Source organism: Centruroides vittatus, unplaced genomic scaffold (genome assembly GCF_030686945.1).
Source record: "Centruroides vittatus isolate TY-2023 unplaced genomic scaffold, ASM3068694v2 contig_134, whole genome shotgun sequence".
In the NCBI taxonomy this organism is placed as follows: Eukaryota; Metazoa; Arthropoda; class Arachnida; order Scorpiones; family Buthidae; genus Centruroides; species Centruroides vittatus.
The window spans coordinates 132,676-155,284 of NW_027120852.1; the positions used below are offsets into that span (position 1 = coordinate 132,676).

The 22,609-nt window shown below is 31.3% G+C and overlaps 2 protein-coding genes across 2 annotated transcripts; one reads left to right on the forward strand and one right to left on the reverse strand.

Annotated features, from left to right (window-relative positions):
• Nucleotides 1-982: 982 nt before the first annotated feature.
• Nucleotides 983-9,426, forward strand: Polr3G (RNA polymerase III subunit G). The gene is made up of 5 exons (XM_067289177.1): nt 983-1,106; nt 3,501-3,693; nt 4,955-5,079; nt 6,236-6,355; nt 9,163-9,426. The coding sequence occupies exons 1-5, from the start codon at nt 999-1,001 to the stop codon at nt 9,247-9,249; spliced, it is 633 nt and encodes a 210-aa protein (XP_067145278.1). The 5' UTR covers nt 983-998; the 3' UTR covers nt 9,250-9,426.
• LOC136990741 (lysM and putative peptidoglycan-binding domain-containing protein 3) lies at nt 9,403-21,862 on the reverse strand. The gene is made up of 2 exons (XM_067289169.1): nt 21,436-21,862; nt 9,403-10,574 (listed from the first exon to the last, which is right to left on the reverse strand). The coding sequence occupies exons 1-2, from the start codon at nt 21,685-21,687 to the stop codon at nt 10,047-10,049; spliced, it is 780 nt and encodes a 259-aa protein (XP_067145270.1). The 5' UTR covers nt 21,688-21,862; the 3' UTR covers nt 9,403-10,046.
• Between the last annotated feature and the right edge of the window lie 747 nt (nt 21,863-22,609).

The following is a 22,609-nucleotide window of genomic DNA, read 5'->3' on the forward strand; positions in this document are numbered from 1 at the left end:
ACACGCCCTTCTCTCCATCACATACATGTAAAAGCGTAAAGATCTAAATTACAGACTGATAACGTAAAGCCGTAAGCCTCAGTTTATGTAGTTTGTGTGCAAATCCGGCCCTGGACACCGGTTGGTAAGTTTTGTAGCGACAAACATTAAAATGGGAATTTCTACAAAAACCAGTTAAACAGTGTTTATTTCTAACATTTTATCGATGACGGCCGAAGAGTTAAGACTGTAAATATGTCTGCTTGCAGCTCTGGATTCTAGGTTCGACTCGAATCATCAGAAATTTCCAGATATGGTTTGATCCAACCACGTCGACCCGTTTCTATCATCTGACTACGCCCTATTACAGATCCGATCCAATCAACGATGGACATAAAAATCCGTTCTTATTGTCCACGAGATGGAGAAAATAATAGAAAAATTATTCAAAGAACCAACTGCAGATATATAAAATCATTATTTAGTGGTTTTATCCACTGAATACATGTAGTTGGTCGCGGATTCGCGCCCGACCAGCGGACTGGACGTGTGGAGTTTATCGGGTTTTCTTCGCTTGTTTAACCATCTAAATAGGGTCCACTTCCTCTAGAACGTGTTTCCGGGAAGTATCTCTCACCTCGGATGATCGTCCACGAGTTGCTTGGTGTATTCCACCAAACCTCAAATCTCAAGAAGAGTATTAAGTTCGAGTTATCACCTTGCTCGTAATGAATATTTTTTTAATGCGCGCATCATTTTCAGTTAAATTTCCTTATTTAATTTATTTTATTTTGGATTCTGTTCGAATGGCAGCGGGGAGTATGTATCACTCCAACTTCGCTTTTTTTACTTGTTAAATTATTTGTAGTTGGACAGTAATTAAAATGTTAAGAAAATATCAGTTAAAAAGTAATACTGTATTTCTTTTGAGCTATATTATATAAACAAATTTATAAATTAGGCTATTTTTTGGCTAATCGTCATTATTGGATCGGATCTTGGCAACACTGATTTTAGTTATGTCGGGAAGAGGAAGGAAGCCACGAGGTAGAAGAAAAGATGTGGTGGACGACGTTCGTGGAGAAAATGTACCTCCTCCCATCATTCAACCTCCCGCTATGTATCCGGTAAATGAAAATTACGCATGTTTATTACGTTGTTTTCCATTGTGAACGTATAAACTCTTAAAATTGGTCACACGTGATGTAAACACGTGATACACGTGGTTTACAGTTCCATTTCGTTCGCCTGCGTATAAGTTCAACTCACGAGTTTATGAAAAAATAAAGATCTTGGAAGTTAAATATTTAAACGTGGATTTGTATCTCGGCTGTCAGATTTTAATTTGGTGCCAGCGTGTACTCTTTTTTTAATGAATCTAAATTTGGTAATTTGGAGGAGGGGGTTGATCAGAGTGCTGGTACAAATATAGCTGTGAATGAGATGGTTGGAATCTTATCAGAGCCTACAGGAGTAAAAATGTAAAGGAATCGGTGGTCAACATGTGTGCCTTCATGAGACAGCCCCAAAATCAATTTTACTCTGGGGCCAACAAGCTGAAAGTATTAAATGGTATTATGAATTGAATAATTAGGTGTAATTTGTCAACAGATCCTAGAGTTAAAAGATGAAATAATATATTCACTTGGATATTTAAATTATAAAATAGAAATTGAGATGAGGAAAAATACTAATGTTTGGAATAAGTAAATCATAAAGAAAGAAACAATGAATCAGAATCTATTTTATTGTAGATGATGAAAATTGAGGATTGTCATTTGTGCTCCTTAATTTGTGATTAGGAAATTGGAACTTAAGAGTGAATTTTTCAGGCAATTTTCTGAAATTGTGTGATTCGGCTTGAAGAGAACAGCTACTAGAGAGGAATGATAGGATACACATTTAAAGAGAATGAGGTTATATGTGCTACTTATACGAATGCACAATATTTAGTAGTAACAAAATAGTTGAACATTTAATATTTGATTAAAATTATCTACATTGAATCGATTACAATATACTAATTTATTTATTCATTTATAGTTTCGGACAATTCTACGAGCGTATAAATTTAATTCGTTTGAACTGCACTTAACGTCAATGTAAGTGATAAAGTATGTAAGATACATTGCCTTTTGACAGTGAAAATACTTTAAATGAAGTAATAAAACTTCAAAATATACAAGTACTTTCAAATTGCATAATGTACAGTACACATAACTCTACCAAAAACCTTATAACCGATGAAAGGTAGAGTTATGTTTACAACCCAGTGTTTATAGGAGTTAAATGTACAATACTTATATAATTTGCAATTTTTTTATTTTATTACTTAAAAATTAAACCATTTATTGCCAAAAGATAGTCTGCCTTACTTATTTTGTTTCTTAATTTATTTACGTGCATTTGAACTGTTAACAAAGAAAAATTGCATGAATAGTTCAATCTTTTGACTGGTTGATTTAAATTGCATATATTTTAAGTTAAAATTCAGTTATAGAACAAGACTAGTGAGAAACCTCACCTCTTTTTTCCTTCCAATATCCGTATTAAAATCGGGGATCAAGACAAAAAAAAGCTATTTTATTATTTCTTTATAAGCACTGCATTTTGGATTAAATTTTCTTAATATCTCCTCAAGCTATAAATACACAAAAAATGCACTAACAAAGTTATTTGATGTATTAATTACAAATACTATAAGATACAAAACACTAACCTTCTGACATAATAGTCATTTAAGTTGTTTTACCCTCATTTCACATTTACAATTTCCTTTACAGTTTAGTATTACGTCGTACCGTACGGAATTAATCTCCATTCCGTTATTGTGATGTGCTCTTTAAACCGTCAAAAATTTACATTTTTTTCTTCGCATCAATTCCACAATCATTCTCTTCACAATGAGGGAACCGCAGAGAGTGATGATATTTTAACCGAATGTTCTCCTATACAAAATATTTTTCCATTACAAATGAAGAAAATAGATATATTAAGTTAAATTTAAAAACACAGGACGATAAATATGTATCCTTTCCTTATATACAGGGTATATTTGAGAAATAAAAAATATTTTATTAACTTTGATATAGTGTTGGCTGCAAAGCTAAAGAATAAAGTGGATTATAATGTAAAGTTTAATGAGCAAGTTTTCAGTTTTTGTTTAAACTGAAAACTTGCTCACTATACTTTATCTGGAAAATTCTTTGAATAAATTCAATAATGTAAACTTGAACAGTCTTCATATTTTACACAACAAAAACTCAAAAACTGTTATAGCTTATGTTATAATGTACTAGCTTGTCAAATGTATTATAAAACTCTCTACAAAGTTACTAAAATGTATTCAGTTATCTTAATTAAATCTTAAAATGGGAAACTGAATGAAGCATTAAGATTTGTTTTAAATATTTACATATAAAGATGTAAATCGATAAGAAAATGATATATTCGAGTTTTAATATGAACTCGGTTTACATTTTGTTTACAAAATAATAATTTTTTACATTTATATTTTGCAGCCGCTGGAATTTAAACCGGTTCCTCTCGTAAGTAACGAAGAGGAAAATTATTTATTGGCACTGAAACAGGAACTGAGGGGAACGCTACGCGATTCTGGATTTTACGTTCAACCCGTCCTGGTTAAAAAAGACATCGAGAGGTATTCCGATAAATACCAACAAAAGGACATGACGGCAAATGACATTAAGTGGGGTGAGTTTATTACCATAAATTTTCTTTAGTGCAAGATTACCCAAAAGTAAAAGTCTGCTTGCATTTGTAGATGTTTTATGTTCGAGCGGGTTACTTTTGTAGTTTTGAAAGAAATTAATTTAAGTTGAATGTTTGTAAATATAACTGAAATATCCAGCACAAATTATACTTACTAAAACTAATAAAAAAAACAAATGTTTTTGACAATTTTCAAATTGTCATCTACGGGTTCTTAAATTAATTTGAGTCTTTCTACGGTTTGTGTATTTTTGATCGTATACATCTAGCTTTATAATGTAAAAATGAGTTGGAATATACAAAAGCATTATCTATAAAAGCACTTCCTTGTGATTTTAACAGGCCAGACTCATAAATGCTTTGATAGATAAAAAATAATAGTAAAGTGGTATTTATATTGAGTATGTGAGAAAACTTAACAAATAAAGGGACATTATCAGAGATGGCATTGGATAGAATGTACATTAATTGGAATAACACTGAAATTTTGAAGTAAAACAGGGAGCATGTTGATAAGAACAATTGAAGTGTTAAGTTTTTGAAATTCGAGGGATAAAAAATTTAACAGTAAGTCAGAACTCATTACATAAATTGAAAGAATTGTCTTTATTTAGTTTTTTAATAGCCTAATTGATGTATAATTTGATGGACAGCACGTGGCCGTGCAGTTAAGGTGGCGGCCTACCACTCCGGAGGACCGGACTCCGGTCCTTGCAGATAGGAAGATCCCTGGGAATTTTTCGGGGGTTGTCCGTCCGATTACGTCCGACTCCATACCTCGCCTGGGTCCCATTGCAGGCTTATCAGAAACCCATAGTGGGCTTGCTAAAAAAAACCCTCTTAATGACTACAAGGCGGAAAGTTAAAAAAATATAGTTTATGTGAAACACGTCAATGGTTATTTAGTTCAAACTTGTTTCTGGGAAAGTCGGCATAATTTGAAAATGTTTAATTATAAATAATAGTTTTGGCCTTATTTCTGAATTAGAATTTTGAAAATTGAATTTGCTAATTTTCTATGAATCTTTAAAGTCAGAAAACTTGTAAAAAATTTGTGAATTTTCTGTTCAGAATTCTGAACTGTGTTAACAGAAAAATAGGATTCTAAAACAAAAATCTGTTTACACCTATCCACTTCTGTTTTCAAGAATTTTTGGAAAAAGCATTACATTTTTATTGCATGCTTAACCGAAGAGATTATAATCGACATTTCTTTTAATTGCACTTTAAATATCCATTTTAGATTTTAAAAGATTTCCAAAGGAACTGAGGGACGTCAAACGTAAAAGACCCGCCGCCAAACAGCCGAAAGTATCCAAGAAACGAAAGAAAAACTTTTCCCAAGATGATATTAAAAATAAACTTGAGGTAAGCAATCCTTCTGTAGAATTTACTATTTTATTTACTTTTATATGTAAACTATATGTGGCAATATTCCCAAATTTCATTTTAATTAGTCAATAAAATTACTGTTTGTCATTCTGTAAAATTATATATTATTTTTGTTTAAGAATTTGATATTTTGGATTCACTATCTTAAATCTGCTGTAAATTTAAAATATACCCTAAAAATTATGGTAGATGCTTGATTATTTAGAATATTAAAAAAAAAAATTATACAGAATGCAGCATTTTTATAGAAAACTTGTGCCAAATGACTGGTATATATTAAATACAGCATTCCCTTTTGTGATTTTATATCAGTTCAAAATTATTATTCTTATTATACAGACTGGTGGGCCACAAATATTTTCTACGTTCTACATATACAAAAACTAGGTTTGTTACCATCATAAGTGAAGTGTGAAACGTGTTTGCATGCCGATTAATGAGTACTAGGGCCGTAGTTTGGCAGCACCAATGCCGGCGAAAAAACTTGTTCCAAAAATTCCTACGTCAAACAATTGTACGTCTCATATAAAGGTATGGTACACAAGCCTTTTTGCAGAAAGCGTTTGTCCTGCCACTTTTTTTGTGTCAAGGATGCTTTGTTATAGAATCTGGATAGAGTTCTTTGTTATATTTTATACTTAATTTTTTCCATTTCAATCAAAAAATATAAAATACCAAAACATTTGTTTTGTCGAGCCTTGTCCAATATAGAAATATTTATAAGCTTACATCTGCCAAAACCAAATTGAAAGAGGGAGAAATGCACTAAGTATTGGAAATAGGACAATCTTCCCAAATAAAGTGTCTGTCCAAGCAATCTTTTGTTACTTAAAATTGCAGGGGAATGGTACTTATAAGAATAGTATAATGCCATAAAACTTTCAAGCCTCGGGCTGATTTTTTATTTACTAAGTTTAATATTACCATTTCACAAAGTAGAAAACATTTAGCAGTAAGTGCCAATCATTATAAATTAATCTTGTTTTCAGATTATGTGATATAGGTAATGCTCAACTGTATATCAATGCATTGTAGTCATAATATTGCTTTTACACTGCAGAGTTAAATGTTTACTAGTATAAAATGCAGTGAAAAAAGACCAATATTAATTGTCATAAAATGTTATATTTAGCAATTGGAAACAAACGAGAAATCCGAGACGAGCGAAGAGGAGCAAGAGGAGGCAAAAGAGGACGAAGAGGAAGGCGATAAGGACGAAGAAGAATTATACGATGAAGAAGAACAAGAGGAAGTAAGTAGTTTCGTACTTTGACGCAGTAGAATTTAATAACTTTTATTCTGAAAAAAGTGAACAGTTTCTGGCATTTACCATTCATTTTTTATATATTAGAATTTTTTCTTTTATATGCAGGGTATGCTATATAAAAACACTTGACATTTGTCATTTCATATTTAACATTAGAATACATATTTGGGAAATATTGATTTTCAGATGCTTTGAGTGCACATTAGAATATTATACTGAATTGTAAGTGCTAAAATTATAACACCAGGCAAGTTGGTGAAAGTACCAAACTTACTTCTGTGGGAACCGAGCTTGAGTACAGGTTGGCTCAGATACATTACCTAGATGGAGCACTACAATTTTATCAAAATTGCAATAATCTACATTGTGTACAAACATTTGAGGCAAGCAATTTTTGATGCAGTCTTGCTTTGGGAAAGTTTTTCTAGTTTCTGTTACAACAATTGCTTGTGATTATCATTGGCTGTGTGCAATCTAGTATTGACTGAGGTCATATTTTCACTTAATCATTCACCAAGGATAACGTTATGTAAACCATCGCTGCATCCAGATCTATGAAATCTATATGCTTCTCTCTCTTCGCTTTCTTTGTCAGTTAACACACAACACCCATTTGTAGTTATTTAAGTGTCATATATCGAGGGGGGTCAGATGTAACGATGTTATTCGTTATTAGCATTTGCAATCTTTTATAATACCTCAAAAATAAGCATTTTGCCATTTTATAATAATTAAAAATATGAGATTTTGTTATAAAAAGGTTTTTGTAACAGATGTTAATCATAATAAATTTGTTTGTGGCACCAATATAAAAGTTAAAACTTGGCCAACAGTATTTAATTAAAAAAAAATATAAAAATATTTTTAAAATAAAATCTCATAACTGGGAAAGTTATACAACTCATTGCTGAATTTTTTTTTGTTTTTGAATCAAAAGTTGAAGTGTGTGGGGCCATCAAAATACAGGAAATCCTCGTTGAATTTCAAATTAAGATAAGAAATAATCACGACTAAATTATCTGAGATTTACATATTTCTATACAATATGCCAAATGCCACATAACTGATATAATTTATTAAGCAAATGGAATACAGCTATGTATACGAACACTATTTTCGTTAATTAATTATTATTATTATTAACGAAAACAGTGTTCTGTATATATCTTATATATAAAATTCTCGTGTCACAATTTTTGTTACCGTACTCCTCCGAAACGGCTTTACCGATTTTTACCAAATTTTATATGCATACTCAGTAGGTCTGAGAATCGGCTACTATCTATTTTTCATACCCCTACACCATTTTCCCCCTTTCAAAAATGTATTTATATATGGATTAAGGCTTTTATGTCCAACAGATGGCGCTACCTTCCGAACGACCTAAGTTTGCTTTTCTGTGAGAATGGACTGAAGCAGATCATTTTCTATCTATCTGTATAAATAAAATATAACGTTCGTTTGTTCCTACCGATTCCTTTGAAATTTTGACACAACGTTGCATTCGAATACGCACGTGTTTCTATATAATATACATGTCGAAATTCTCCATACTGGGGGAGATGGACGGGATTAAGGCTTACCGTGAAGAACTCGGCTTCTATTATACTATTTTACATGCAGTTTTTTGCGTTTTTAATTGCGTCAACAGAATATACACTAAAAAGGGATTTTTCGATATTCCCCAGCGGGAAAAGTGACGGGATTAAGGCTTACTGTGAAGAACTCGGCTTTTATTATATTATTTTAGATGCGTTGTTGATTGCGTTTTAATAGGGTACGTCAAGAGAATGTACACTAAGAAGGGATTTTTTGAAATTCCCCCCACGGGAGAAGTGTTATACATTTATAATAGATACATTTTGAGCCACAACAACGCGTGGCCGGGTCAGCTAGTATATATATATATATATATATATATAACTGCAGGTAAACAGCACACTTAGGATGAAAACTTCACAAGATGCCAGATAGTTTTTTTATAAAAAATTAAGCAGAATTCCTCAACGTAATCAAAATTATTTTTAAAGTAGCCCAAATGTAGTAACCTAAACTCCTACAAATATCTCAATCTGCAACTTGTAGTCCAATCTTGCAATCCCAAAACACAGCCATATTTTATGAGATGGAAAAAATAGCCCACAAGTAAGGAGATACCCAAAAATGTAAAAAGCAAAGTCATATTGCCAAGATTAGAGTTGTTCTAGGTCTATTGTTCTCTTATTCATTTAGATCAAAGTGCCTCCATACTATGAGTTAACATATGCATATCACAGTTCAGACAGAATTTTCACTTTGTGTTTCAAACTAACCAACTTCCTTAACATGTAAATTGCTATATCTGTGGCCAGGACAGATAGTTCGAAACTTTTTACATAACCGTACTATCAGAGTTCAAATCAGTGAGAACTGCGATATGTGGGTGGGCAATCTAATTCACACATATTATTGTGTGCCAAAACTATAAGATGCTGAGTATTGGCAAATTGGAATAAAAAGTTGTAAGCTGCATACGCAAAGATGTTGCAGTGGGGAATTACCTAATAGGTCCCTATCTGCCCACTTTTTCCATAATCATCAAGGATTTATTAAAAAGAAAAGAAAGAGAACTAACAAAACATGCACTCAATGTATTAATCATAAAGTCATGATTGAGAGGTAAAAATATTTTGAATGTTTTCCTGCAAGTATTCAATTTAATGTACAATAAATGTACTGCAGTTCACTAGTTAAGCACACACTAAATTCTTAAGGAATAAATCCAAAGCTTAAATTGGTATTTTTATTTGCAGGGTACAGATTATGCAGTCAATTATTTCGACAACGGAGAAGACTATCTGGACGAAGACGACAACATGGACGACGGACCACTTTATTAAAGAAATTAGCCAAATATTGCATTTGTAAATATATCACATCATCAATATATGAAATTTTATTTAATACTGTTTCAAAGACGAAACAGACAATTTATCATCTTCTTCCAATAAAAAATACGAATTTCACGTAGACAATTGATGTAAATCATCGAGTTTGATTAAAAATGTGCCACACAATTTAATTTTTTTTTCTTTTTGTATATACACTTATAATACATTGAAATACTTAAGTAGAAATCCTGTACAATACGTCAATGGTCCCTTATCTAGCACTCTTCCATACCACTACTATACACAATCGTTTATAAAATAGTTGTAATATGTACAATCCATACAATTTCAAGGTTTAATTACAAAGTGTTGTCGTACTGTGATGTAAAACAGTCCTCTTCTGGCATAAAAATCACATTTAAAAATTAAGAATGGTGCAAGTTTGAGAATACAAATTTGAAAATTAGTTATTTTATCTTAAACAAAAATTTAATGGCACATATTGAAAATTTTAGATCATGTTTTAGTGTTCTCTGAAAGATGTGATGAGAAATTAAAATATCAGTTTTAAAAAAACTGTAAAGCACAATATAAATTTTGGTTCTGTATCGAATAAAATCTTCAAATATAAATTTGACTAGACTTTAAAGAATTCCAAATTTACAGGTAATTAAGATTTTAACAACCAAAAATCCTGAGTTTTTTAGTATATCGGACTGAGTGAGTAAATTTTAATTTGTCCTAGAAAATTTTTGAAGTACTAATTTATTGCTCACATTAAAAATATATCTTGGTAAGAAAAATATTTAGCCACCATTCTGACTATGTATTTCTGTTGAATTGTTTACCTGAGGCACCAAACTTTTGTGTAACTGAATATATAGAATTACAATGATTGGCAAAATCAATGCAAAAACTACTATTGCCACAATCAGTGTCTTCCACTGGAGACCGCAGTCGGCCCCGTTATACTTTGCGCTCCCGCCGTCCACCAGTGGTCGGAACTGCGGAGCGGTCAGCGTGACGGCGGCCTCCTCTAAAGAATCTTTATAGAGTTTTGTGGATTCTCTTATTTTGGTCAGGTCTTCGTCCATTTTCTTCAGGAACGCCGCCGCTTCCGATCTCTCCTCTCCATTCAGGACTCGACCTATCCCCAAGTGGAACGTTCTTACGGATTCCCCTTCCTGTTCTGCATCGACCGTGCCGTTGCTGCACCCGGCAGAGGGTAAGATCTCGGTCAAAATACTGTAACTCTTAACGGGAATTTTAATTTTCTTTAGACCATAAAACTCTTGATTGCTGAGTAATCTATTTGCCCTTTTCAATTCTGCTACCTGTAATATAACAATAAAAAACACATTAATAATACTAATTTTTTCATTCAATCCCATACAAATAAGTAGTATTTATATCTACATTTAATATTTGTACACATCAAAACCTGAAGGAGTGGACTTAATTCATAGACAATATACTATGCAAATGATCTTCCTAAAAGTGTGCCACTATCTGCAGATCATTTTTAAGTAACATTAATCTAGAATGTCTCAATCTGCAAAAGGATTTTTACAGAAAATAACTTTTAATATACATACTGGATTTCTATAATAATTTAAGTGTTTGGCCATATTAACAAATCTCATTAAGTAAACATCTTCCATATAATGCCAATAAACCCCTTCCCAAAACTGCTAATTCACAATCTATTCCTATTATTTTAAATGAGAAAAAGCATAACGTCAATCCGAAATCTCTAATTTTCAAAAATGTAGCTAAGATCCATAAGTAACAAAACTATCATGTTTTGTCATGTATGCAAAATATTTAAAAAATTCTGATAGCCAAACAATTGATGATGTTAACATGTTAACACATGATACTATTGTATGCAGAAAATGCTGTCTGCACACTGTATCTTAAACATATATATATGTGTCAAATGTAAAGTTACTGTTCTTTTGAAGTTTCTCCCAACGAAGGTCAGTAAAATACAGCCAAAAATGTTATAAAGTGGTTAATGCAATTTTTAAGATTTTTTGGAGTGACCTCTTGGCTGTTACAATCGGTAAAAATTTTACATTATGAACATACAAAGTGCTATATCTCTGTTGACCACCTCCATGTGATATACAGTTTAAATTCTAATGAACTATAATAATGGTATAATAAATGCTGTTTTAGTAAACAATACATTTAGTATAACCAATCCGGGAGAAAACTAACATGTTAAATAAATGCATTATTTAAGATTTAATATAAAAGAAATATAACAAACTCTTAATTCTCATTCTGCAGGTATAAAAATCCATTCTGAGTGATAAAAACAATGTTTCCGGAAAAAATAATTTTGAAAATGTTATTTAAGTATTAGAACTACCATATTTAAGTGTCTGTCAGTAACTGTTAAATTAGGTTAGTTTAGTCAACAGAATTTTAAACCTGTTTATCATATTTTACAGTTCGCATTTGAATTGCAAAAGTGATGCAGCTGTTAAAATTTATGGAAGAAGATAATCTGCTTTGCAGCCATCTTTCCCATCTCCAACAATTGACATTTTTTTTTACTTTTTTGTTTAAATTAATGTAAAGGCAATATCATACAGACATTATTATTTCTCCTCAATATAACAAAAACCATTAAAAGTAATTTCAAACAATAAGATATTCATATAAAATATATTTAGAAAAACTTAAAATTCAACATTTGGAGGTATATATTATTCTTTTGCAATTAAATTTGTGTATGTGATACTCTATGTATAGCATAGTTTCTATATTAACAACTGATTTATAATAATAGACCAAAAAAAAAGTCTGATTTTAATATAGAGGGAACAGAAAGGAACATACAGACAAAATATTTCTGTTACACAAGACTGCAAATACAGTGAATAAATGATGCAAGTTTGAAAACATTGGGAAATCCTAAACATATTCAAGCAATGTCATAAAACACGGGTGATACAATTTACTTAAAAGAAAATATATTTCAGAAATTTTTTACAATAGAGAAAATGCCCAAACTAGTAAAACGTAACTGATTAAAGACTGAATATTAATGAAACCAGCAGAAATTAAGCAAAAATCTTCCTCTGCAAATGAGAGTTGTTTGATTAAATTATTGACACGTAAATTGAAGGTACGCTTAGAACGAAAAATTACATCTAAATCCCGAACTTGAACCAGTTATGTATTATGGCAGTCAATTTGAATGTTAAACAGTAATTTAACTAGACTGAATAACATTACATTCATTTTTTAAATTTTAATCAGGAGAATTAATATCTTAAAGGATTTGTTTAAATTATTTATGTTGTCTTATAGTTATTTCTTTTTTTTCTTCCAATTCTTTTATAAGTTTACCTTATCTCCTATTGGCTAGAAAAGAATCATGTAATTTTACACCATTGTTACTATTCATTTTTATTTCTAGTTTTAATAATATCCAAACATTCTAATATTCTCTTTCTTAACAATTCTGATAGTATTCTTTTTAATCTCATGGCCAAATATTACAATGGCAAACAACTGAGGAATATTGGTTATTAATTTTGATGGCATTTATATGTTCCTTTATTCTTTCACCAACATATGTTTTGCTATTAACACAACTACACTGGAAATTATAAACTACATTCTTACTATATAGGATATTTTGTTCTGTTTTTTGATTATTATTATTATTATTAATGGTTTTCTTTAAGCTATTAAACTATTCTGGAATCACTATAAAATTGTAATTTTTTAAAATTTGTTTTATTTTTTCAAAAATGCCTTTTTCATACTTTAATTTTACATAATTATTTTGAAAATTTCTATTTAGTATTTTGATCAGTCTGATTATTTTTATATTCCATTTGATATAGCCAATTAAGAATTTTTTTAGAGTAACCATTTAACAAAAACATATTAAGAACTTTGTTAATTTCTATCTGTTGATCATATGTTCTAGTGTTCTATCTTGTATTTTTTGAATATACATATTAAAAGTATTCTATTTTATATACGACGGTACTTCCGATTTGTAATTAATCACTTTTGGTATCAGACAATTTTCTGCATATTTTTAATAGATTATTTTGGATTTTTTACAAAATATCCTAATATCTACTTTTTATATTCAAACTGAAGTTCTTTATCAGAGCTGTTTGCTCTTTCTACTATTGTTTCTTCATTTGTTATATTACAATCAAAAACAATTAGGAAATCATGAACATATCTATATATAGGTTTAATCCTTCTATCTTAGCAATTTTATTATCAATTTTAATTCTGCTAAAATTGGGACCGAATAGGATCCGATCGGTATCTCGTTTTTGCATGTAAAATACCATCATGTTGAAAATAATTATTTTTTAATACTAAATTTACAAGTTCCAGTAACCATTCTGGACAATTTATATTTTATAATGTTCTTTTGATTCTTTCTTATGTGATGGAAGGATACATACTTACAATGTCTAATGACATTAACATTTCATTTATCTGTAGACCACCTAATTTACTTATATCATCATCCATATTCCTAATACTATATTGGGACATATCGAATCAAATTTTTGTTTAATAAATTTTTCTAAATTATAAAAAACGGTGCCTGATATCTATTAATGGTCTATACTTTGTAGGGACCTTCTGTGTTTTTACTCTGTTTATTTTTGGTAACCTATTTGACTTCAATTAACCTGTTGTATTTTTCTATTATAAATAAATATCCCGATTATTCTTGCAATACAGTAGTTTAAACTACTGACATTCCTTACAGTGGTAGAACTACAAAGCGATTTGGCCAAACCACGGCCTACCAAACATGTCAAGCAAAATGCCTACAACTAAAAGAAACATCAAAACAATTGTTTTGATTACGGGTCGGGTGTATCTTCTTTCAGTCAATGGCTAAATGCTTGGGGAGGATGCAAGATCCATCCTTTGTGGCAAAAAGTGGAGTTGAGAGAGAGAGGAGGCTCATATTGGGATTTCTAACCATGTCTGAAATGAAGTTCCGCTTGAAGAACGAGTTGCACTGCTAATTTCTTATTTTAATTATACACTTAACTGTTGTTAAAGACAATAAATACCAAGAAATAATAATGGTTGAATTATATATATTAATAATAATTATATAACTTGAAAATTTATTAATTATAATTTTTTGATTATTTAACATGTAATTTTAATGTTAAAATCAATAAAACCATAATTTCCACTAATAACAATCTTATTTATTTATCTCAATTGTCATTATTATGGTATATTTGTTGATTATTTTTATTGGAACAGGAAAGTCCCGATTGAATTAAATAGATTCTACTATATTTCTGAAAATTTGGCAAAACTTCTGATTCTTTTTGTTTACCACGAGATATAAAGCGAATTTTCTTTGAATCTTTAAACTCAAAAAACTAGAATTGATCCATTATTTGCAGTAAAGACTATTTTATAATGGGCATACTATGCTTTAAAGTGAGTCTAACCAACCAGAAAGAGAAGACTATTAATAATCCTATCATGCAGGCTTTCTAACATTAGTTAGTATTGTTGGAGATGGATCCCTACTTACTAAATTGGAAGTATTCTTAAACATTTAAAAGTTCTTTAATTTTGCTCATGTTTAACATTTGAACCCGTTAAGATGGAGTATTAGATATGACGATAGTTCAATCTTAATAAATCCCAGACTTAAACCGTTTTAGCGATTTATGATTAAATTAACTTAACATGACTTAGGAAATCATTTATTGGTAAAAAGCTGAATTATAAATGCTTGAATGTAAGTTTCACCATTTAAGCTAATTATATGCAAAGTTTACATAAATAAATACTCAAAACCCTCATAATCCAGCAGGAAAGGTTTTATTAAACTAACATTTGTTTTTAAAAGATGCCTTTAATTCAATGCACAATCCAGTGACACATTATCCTATGGGAAAAAAGGGCAATTGACTGGGACCACAAACTAATCATTTATAAGAAAACATTTCACCCCAAAAATTCCTCCAAAGAAAAATGCCTATATGTGGGGCCCCCTAATTCAATTCTGCCTGGGCCTCATGAAGCTATAATATGCCACTGGTACAATCTGAGGAGAGCTTTAAAAAATGTTACGTTAATAAAACTTTTCCCGATGAATTTTAAAGACTTTTGAATATTTATTAATTTAAATAGATCTAATATAGCATAAATTTTAATGTACAGTAGTACAAAGTTTGTCACTATTTACTGATTAATTTTTTAAAAATGTACGATAAAATTTTTACGAGATCTCGATGCAGTAGATGTCTTTATCTACACGATATCTATTCCACGTGAAACAGTACATATTAAATAGATAATGTTACGTTTAAATCATATTAACTACACTATAAACATAGCAATCTACAGATCTTAATAATGAAACAATTCTTCTGTAAAATTACTAAAATGTAGTTTTTTTAAAAATTTTAAAATTAAGAAGTTTAAAAGTTCTCTATATATGTGTACACAGTAGAAAAAATAATGTTATTAATTTTAAAGTTAACTTATTATAAATAAAATATGTGCCACAATAATTTTCATTAATGGATTTAAAATTATAAATTATGCAATTAATTCTATTCTGGCCACAAAATAATAATCACTGTAAAGGAATTTGGAAAGTACTCATTAATCAGTATAAAAATACATTTCCTTGAAATTATTTTTAAATGTTGCACAATTGAAGAAATCCCCAACTTAAACCACTTCCCATTGTTAAATTCAGGATAGTCTTTAAATTTAAATTTGTCCCTAAAGTATTATATAATAAATGGTATGTAAAATTTCTCAACAAAATAATATCAAATCATATTATAAATTATTAGCTGATAAAATTATACTAATAATACAGTATTTTAATATTTTATCAACAAATAAAGTTTGAAAATTTCTGCTTATATCAAATTTTTTCTCTTTCAAATTTGTATTTATAATTAGAATCAAATTAGAAAAGTAGTCATTGAACTTCCTGAATATTTCTAGTATTTTCCATTCGGAAATAATATTCACAGCTGTCAAATGTCTCATTGTTTGAACTATTTACATTTTCTCCTTAAGTACGGGTAGTTTAACCATCTGTTCATGCACTAAAACATTTGAAATTAGACATAAATTGGATACCTTAATACAATAGATTTTTATATAATTATGATATTTCTCAATTACACAGAATGACAATAAAATTCAAATTTATACTTTCAGCATGTCGCTACAAAATATTCAATTCCCAAAATATTATGAAATCATGTTCATAAATTTACTTTATCATTCTTATTAACGAATAAATTTGCATCATCTGAAATGTTCATTTATTGTTTGTATAAAATTATTTGAAACTAAACAATGTAAATCTATCTAAAGTAAAAACTTGATATGTTACAAATTTTATACTCTAATAATCTTGGCTACTGCATTCAAGGTATGAGTCATTGTAATTTTAGATATAGCTTACAATGTAAGGGGAACTTTTAGATGGCTAAAAAACTTTTAAAAATTAAATTCATATTACAATTACATGGCTTTTAAATAAATATACATCATCATTACGTAAATATTTTTGAACTTTTACGTTTCATCTTGAAATGTATTTGAAACAAAGTGTGAAGTCATTAAAAATAATTTTGTTATGGTAATTAGGATGTGTATAGTTAATTACAAAATGATTTATTTATTTTCAGCCATTCTGTATGCTAAGAAATTAAAATATATCAATATTAAGTATAGATTTCTGCTTGCAATAATTTAATTTTGTACAACCCCGTTCCACAGTTTAATCAATCTTTCCCTGCTAAAAATTACTATATGACCTATTAATCATGTACAAACTTTCAAATCTCTATTTCTTAATTAACAATCTCTCGAATTTTGATTCCTTAACTGGAAACCCTCCATGTGACTTCTCAAACATCAATTTGATGTTGAGTAAAAACCATTGCTAAATAAAAATTTTACCTTTTAAAATTTTTCTAAACATTTATTTTTGAAACAACAATGATAAATTATGTACTCCGAGACCGTCTTCCTTTTATTCTTTTTTATCTTCGCTACTAGGTGCATTAATTGACACAAGGCTTTTTTACATCGTCTTTATTCTGGATCCTCTACAGGCCGATACGCATTTCGAGCAAAGGCCCCTCATCTGACGGCATGACTTGCAGGATTTTCTTCAGATGGTGTTGACATGTATACATTCCGTTTAAAAATTACTTATTTATACAGGTAAAATTACGAGTATATGCTGGTTGATGTTCGATGTTAAACCATAAAACCTTCACTGTAATAGTAATTTAAAATTGTAGATATATTTTAAACTGCAATGGTATTTTTAAAAATTTTACCCGTAAATAAGTAATTTTTAAATGGAATGTATACGTGTCAACACCACCTGAGGAAAATCCCGCAAGTCATGCCGACGGATGAGGAGCCTTTGCCTGAAATGCGTATCGGCCTATAGAGGATCCAGAATAAAGATGATGTAAAAAAGCCTTGTGTCTATTAATGAAGATAAAAAAGAACAATGATAAAGTTATGTATTGCTTTAAAGATAAATAATTTCTAACATATTTTTGCAATATATTCAATCATCAAAAATATGAATATGCATTTTTTGAAGGTGTTTTCGAATGTATACCTTGTTTGAAATGATTTTGTGTAATATTTAAATATGTAATTTCTAAGTCACTAAAAATCATATAAATAGTTAACTTATGCAGTTTTTTAGTGCTTAAATGTCCTAGCCTTAGTAGTGACATTAATCAGTGGCATGTTATACCAAAGCAGGGATGTAGCCAGAAATTTGTGTGTGGGTCATCAACTCGGCTGATAGCTTGTGTAGACTTAGTTAAGGTAAGTAAGCTACCATAAGATATGCAAAGGCTCACAATCATTAGAAAGGAGCCGCTATAGAGCTAGTAGAAGGAACGGCAAAACTAGATCGAGGTGCCTCTAGCGGCGACGCCGGGTGACAGAATCGGGGCTACAGAGGCGGCACCAGTGTTGTTCCACCTAATACTTTTGTATTAATCTAGTACTTTTTTACTTGTTCAAGTACCAAGAACCCAACACAATTTTCTTAGTACCATTCATGAAATCCTAATACCTTTCCTTTCAATTTAGTACCTTTCAAAACATTTGTTTTTATTCTATATTTCTATATTTTTTTACTTTACTTTGGCAATAAATAGATGTTTTTATTCCTTCCTCATTCAAGTGCAGCAGTTGAACGTATTTTTTTGCAATTAAATTTAATAAAAACTAAACTACAAAATCGAGTTCTTACCGATTCCTGTGAAGCACCATTATTAGCAAAGGAGCTACTTAAAAGCAACAACGATAAAATGTTACACTTGGAAACTTGGAAACCATCATCTGCTTCAATCATACAAAAACATTCTAGTGAGGAAGATTCTGATGATGATAATCTTACCAGTGATTTTTCAATGTGATAATTTTAAAGTTAAGTACTTCATGTACATTACTTTGTTTCAACATTTTGTTCATTTAATTGTTGTTGAGGAATAATAGCATTCTTGCAATATATGAATTTATCCTGTATGAATTTTGTATGTTACATGTAACACAATATATATTTTAATAAACAGAAATTTGATAAATTATAAATTTATATATTATTTATAAGTATATATTTAAAAATAATATATAATATATACATACATTCGGCAGTTTACGGTCAAAGTAATGCCTGCATTAGTCGATACAATCACTTCTCGACTTGCATCCGAAGTTGCAGAACCGAACCCCGTCGTAAGTTGAGAAGTAACTGTACTTAATAACAGAACAGTTAGCCATCTTACACAAGCACATGTGAAGGGTAACTAACTGCAGAACAAAACTAAAGATGACACAATCAATTGCAAGATATATATGTATATGATATATATTTTACAAAAACTAAAAAAATTGATACATTTTTAAAAATTTTTTAATGAAATTTTTTCGTCTTAAGTGCAAATGGTCATAAGTCGAGAAGTGACTAGATCATTTTGACTTAATTTATTGATTCTGCACGTATGTATGTCGTATTATCAATATTAATATCGATTTTTAAAAAAAATACTATCCCACATTACTGGTTAACTTTGTACCTGGCAGCGCAGTAATATAGGTAACACTAAAACTGACCACACAACAGTTATTTGAGGTTTTGTTATGGCAGAAAGCTATGGTTCATTATCATAGGAACAAAACAAGCACCACATGTCCAACCCAAAGATGCACGTGTTTTCCCGAAACAGTTTGCTTTGCCTGCGTACAGGTGGTGCTCAACTCAGTTCCACTAGCTCTATACTAGGGATGGGCAACCTGCGGCCCGCGACGCACAAAATGTGAATAAATATATCAATTTCCCCACTTAAGGAAGTATGCAACAAAATTCAAACGTTATTTTTACAACTTATGTATGTGAATAGTTTTTCCCGCAATGAATTTAGTAAAAATTAAAACAAGAAACCGGCTAACAGACACATCAAAACTAATTTAAAACTAGCAGTGACGAGTATTTAACCAAATATTTCCAATATATTACATTTACATCAGTTTCAGAAGCTAAATTAAGTATACCTATGCTAATTTATAATTATATACGAATAAATAATTCTGATTTACCAACATTTTTTTCTCTTTCTCTTGTATGCGGCCCGCATTGGTTCAAAAGTCTTAAAATGCAGCCTTACATAGAAAAAGGTTGCCCATCCCTGCTCTATACCATTATCGACTGTATGTCACACACAAACCATCAAAACACACGACAACACTCAATAAAAAAAGAGGGAAGGCCGAAGAACAAGTATTAAATCTTATACTTCCTTACCTCCCAGCTACCCACAGGGTCCAGCATTCAAGTCCGAGGCAACTGTTTTTCCATTTTGGCAATCGACCACCAGCGACATTCTTTTACATCCGATTTACTTTAAAGCTCGAGCAGAGCGGCAAGAAGGACGATCAGAGCAAAGGGGAAGAAGAATGCGGGCAAGAGAAATGCCACCCACCTAGCTACGTCCCCACCGAGGCAAAACGACATTCGTCGGACTTCAGTTCTAACGCACTTACAAATTATTTTATTTATTATTGTTATAATCAGAAATAAAACAACGACCGATACTAAATGCAACAATTTCAAAATTAAAACTGTGTTTGATTACCACTCAAATTTGTTAAAAATTGTATAAATTTAAGCACAGACTTGCATAATGGGGCAAGCATCGTAATATACAGGGCAAGTCATAAGTCTCCATACAAATGGTGAAAGCAGCGACTAATTTCTTTTTTGTTTTCGGGAAGGCAAACCAATCGAAAAGAAATGCCACTAACGAAGGAAGAATGAATCGACAATATTCTGTTGCATCATACGATACCATTTATACGAATAAAATAAATATTAGTCACCGCTTTCACCACTTGCACAGAGACTTACGACTCACCCCGTACTCTGCTCGAAATCGAGATCCGACAGCATATAGCAACACTTTTCCGGTCATATTTATATAAAAGTTACATAAAATATCACCAAACAAGAGTACGATTACACCTCCGGACGTAACAGTCGAAACCGTACAGGAGCCATAAAATTCATCCACGGGAGAAAAATCGTCAAACAAACCACACCATTATAAACGTTGCGAAAAGTTCACTGAGTTCAGCGTTATATCCGCTGAACTCAGTGAACTTTTCGCAATGTTTATACGGTCTTTGGCGTGAATATTGTCGTACTGACATTTAACCACACCATTGCATGCGACCCCCTGCGAAACGTGGCACCGCAAAAACGACTCGTTTCCGGGACGTACACGATCGGGAGCGGCACCAATCCGCCAAGACCATCGTGCCCAACTGTTTAGTTCGGGCACCCCGTGCCAACTTCGAGTAACCCGCCAGACCATTCACGCAGCACTTGACATTATATAGTTTTAGGGCGCCGGGCTCATCTACACACGGTGCAGGTCTACGTGCGGAGTGTGGGTCAAGGCAAGCCTCGTCCAACGCGGAACACGGAAAATAAGCTGTCGTACCGAAAAGCAGTAAAAACCGACTTTCGGTGGCGAATAACTGGCAAAGGGTCGCACATACGGGTACGGTTCCTTAATGTTTTTTCATACAGTGGGTGGGAAACCCCTCATTCTTACCCAAACAAAACTAGATTTACGGAAAACCAACAGAACATACCGGGCAACGATAGAGGAGAGATAACTTTTGAAGAGAGTCGCCCTCCCGAATTTGATGTTCCAAATAATGGACAGATTTGGAGGGGGGCGATTTCCTTTCTTTGAGAGGATAAACCTGAGAAGACAAGATTTCATCTTCGGTCGTGTCTCGGCCATGAATTTCGTCGTCGTCAGTTTCTAGTCGAGTATAATTATACTTTTTTCGTTTATCTTTTCTTCTTTTCCCCACATGTCTGAAGAAATCCGAACTCATCACAGATGCGATCACTCTTCATCTGCCATATTCTCGCTGCCAAACCTTAACCTATTTATTCTATACAATAACATATTTTATGTCAAATTGTTACGGATTAAAGTCGCCTATAAAAATTAAAAAACCAAACGGCAATTCTCGGAAACACTGTGTCACAAATTCGCCGAGAAACTGCAGTGTTGCCAACAAATCGCATTCGAAATTTATTACGAAAAAATCTTTAAAATTAAAAAAATGCCTAAATTATTATTTTTATTTTAAAATATGTAAATTGATTTAAAATAATATACATAAATATATTATATTTCTTATAAAAAAATAATAATTAGTACATATTTAAATATACTGCCCGGATGGTGGGATGGAACGTCCACGCTCTATCGGAAGGGCCGGGATCGCGGTACTTTGGTCGGGATAGATTTGTAGTTTCTTTCTCGTTTTAGTATATATGCGGAAAGGAATGTAAATATAATATATTTAATTAAATATATGATTCTCGAGATACGAACTTCCAACTTAGATCCGAACTTGGATGATCGGATCCAAATAATCATGATTTTTTTATAGATGTTCAGAATCAGAAAATCGTTTCAACTGTCGTCATTTGCAGCCCATTGCTACGTAACATCACCTATAATTTGTAATTGCGTATAGTACTTAACGTTCCACAGAAAAACGTTTCAATTCATTGGTTACGTGGTTCGCTTTGCTTCGCGCCCACGGGCTTGGTCCATTTGTTTTCACTAAGGACAGTTTTTATAAAACTTTGTGACGATTCAACTTCCTACCATCAGTCCCTATTTGCTTCTTCTCCTTCGTTTTATTATCCGTGGATGGCCACCCAACTCTCCCACACCCGCGCATTGCTCACTTGGAGATATTTATGGCTTAATTAACATAATTGAGGTTATGCTAAGGATAG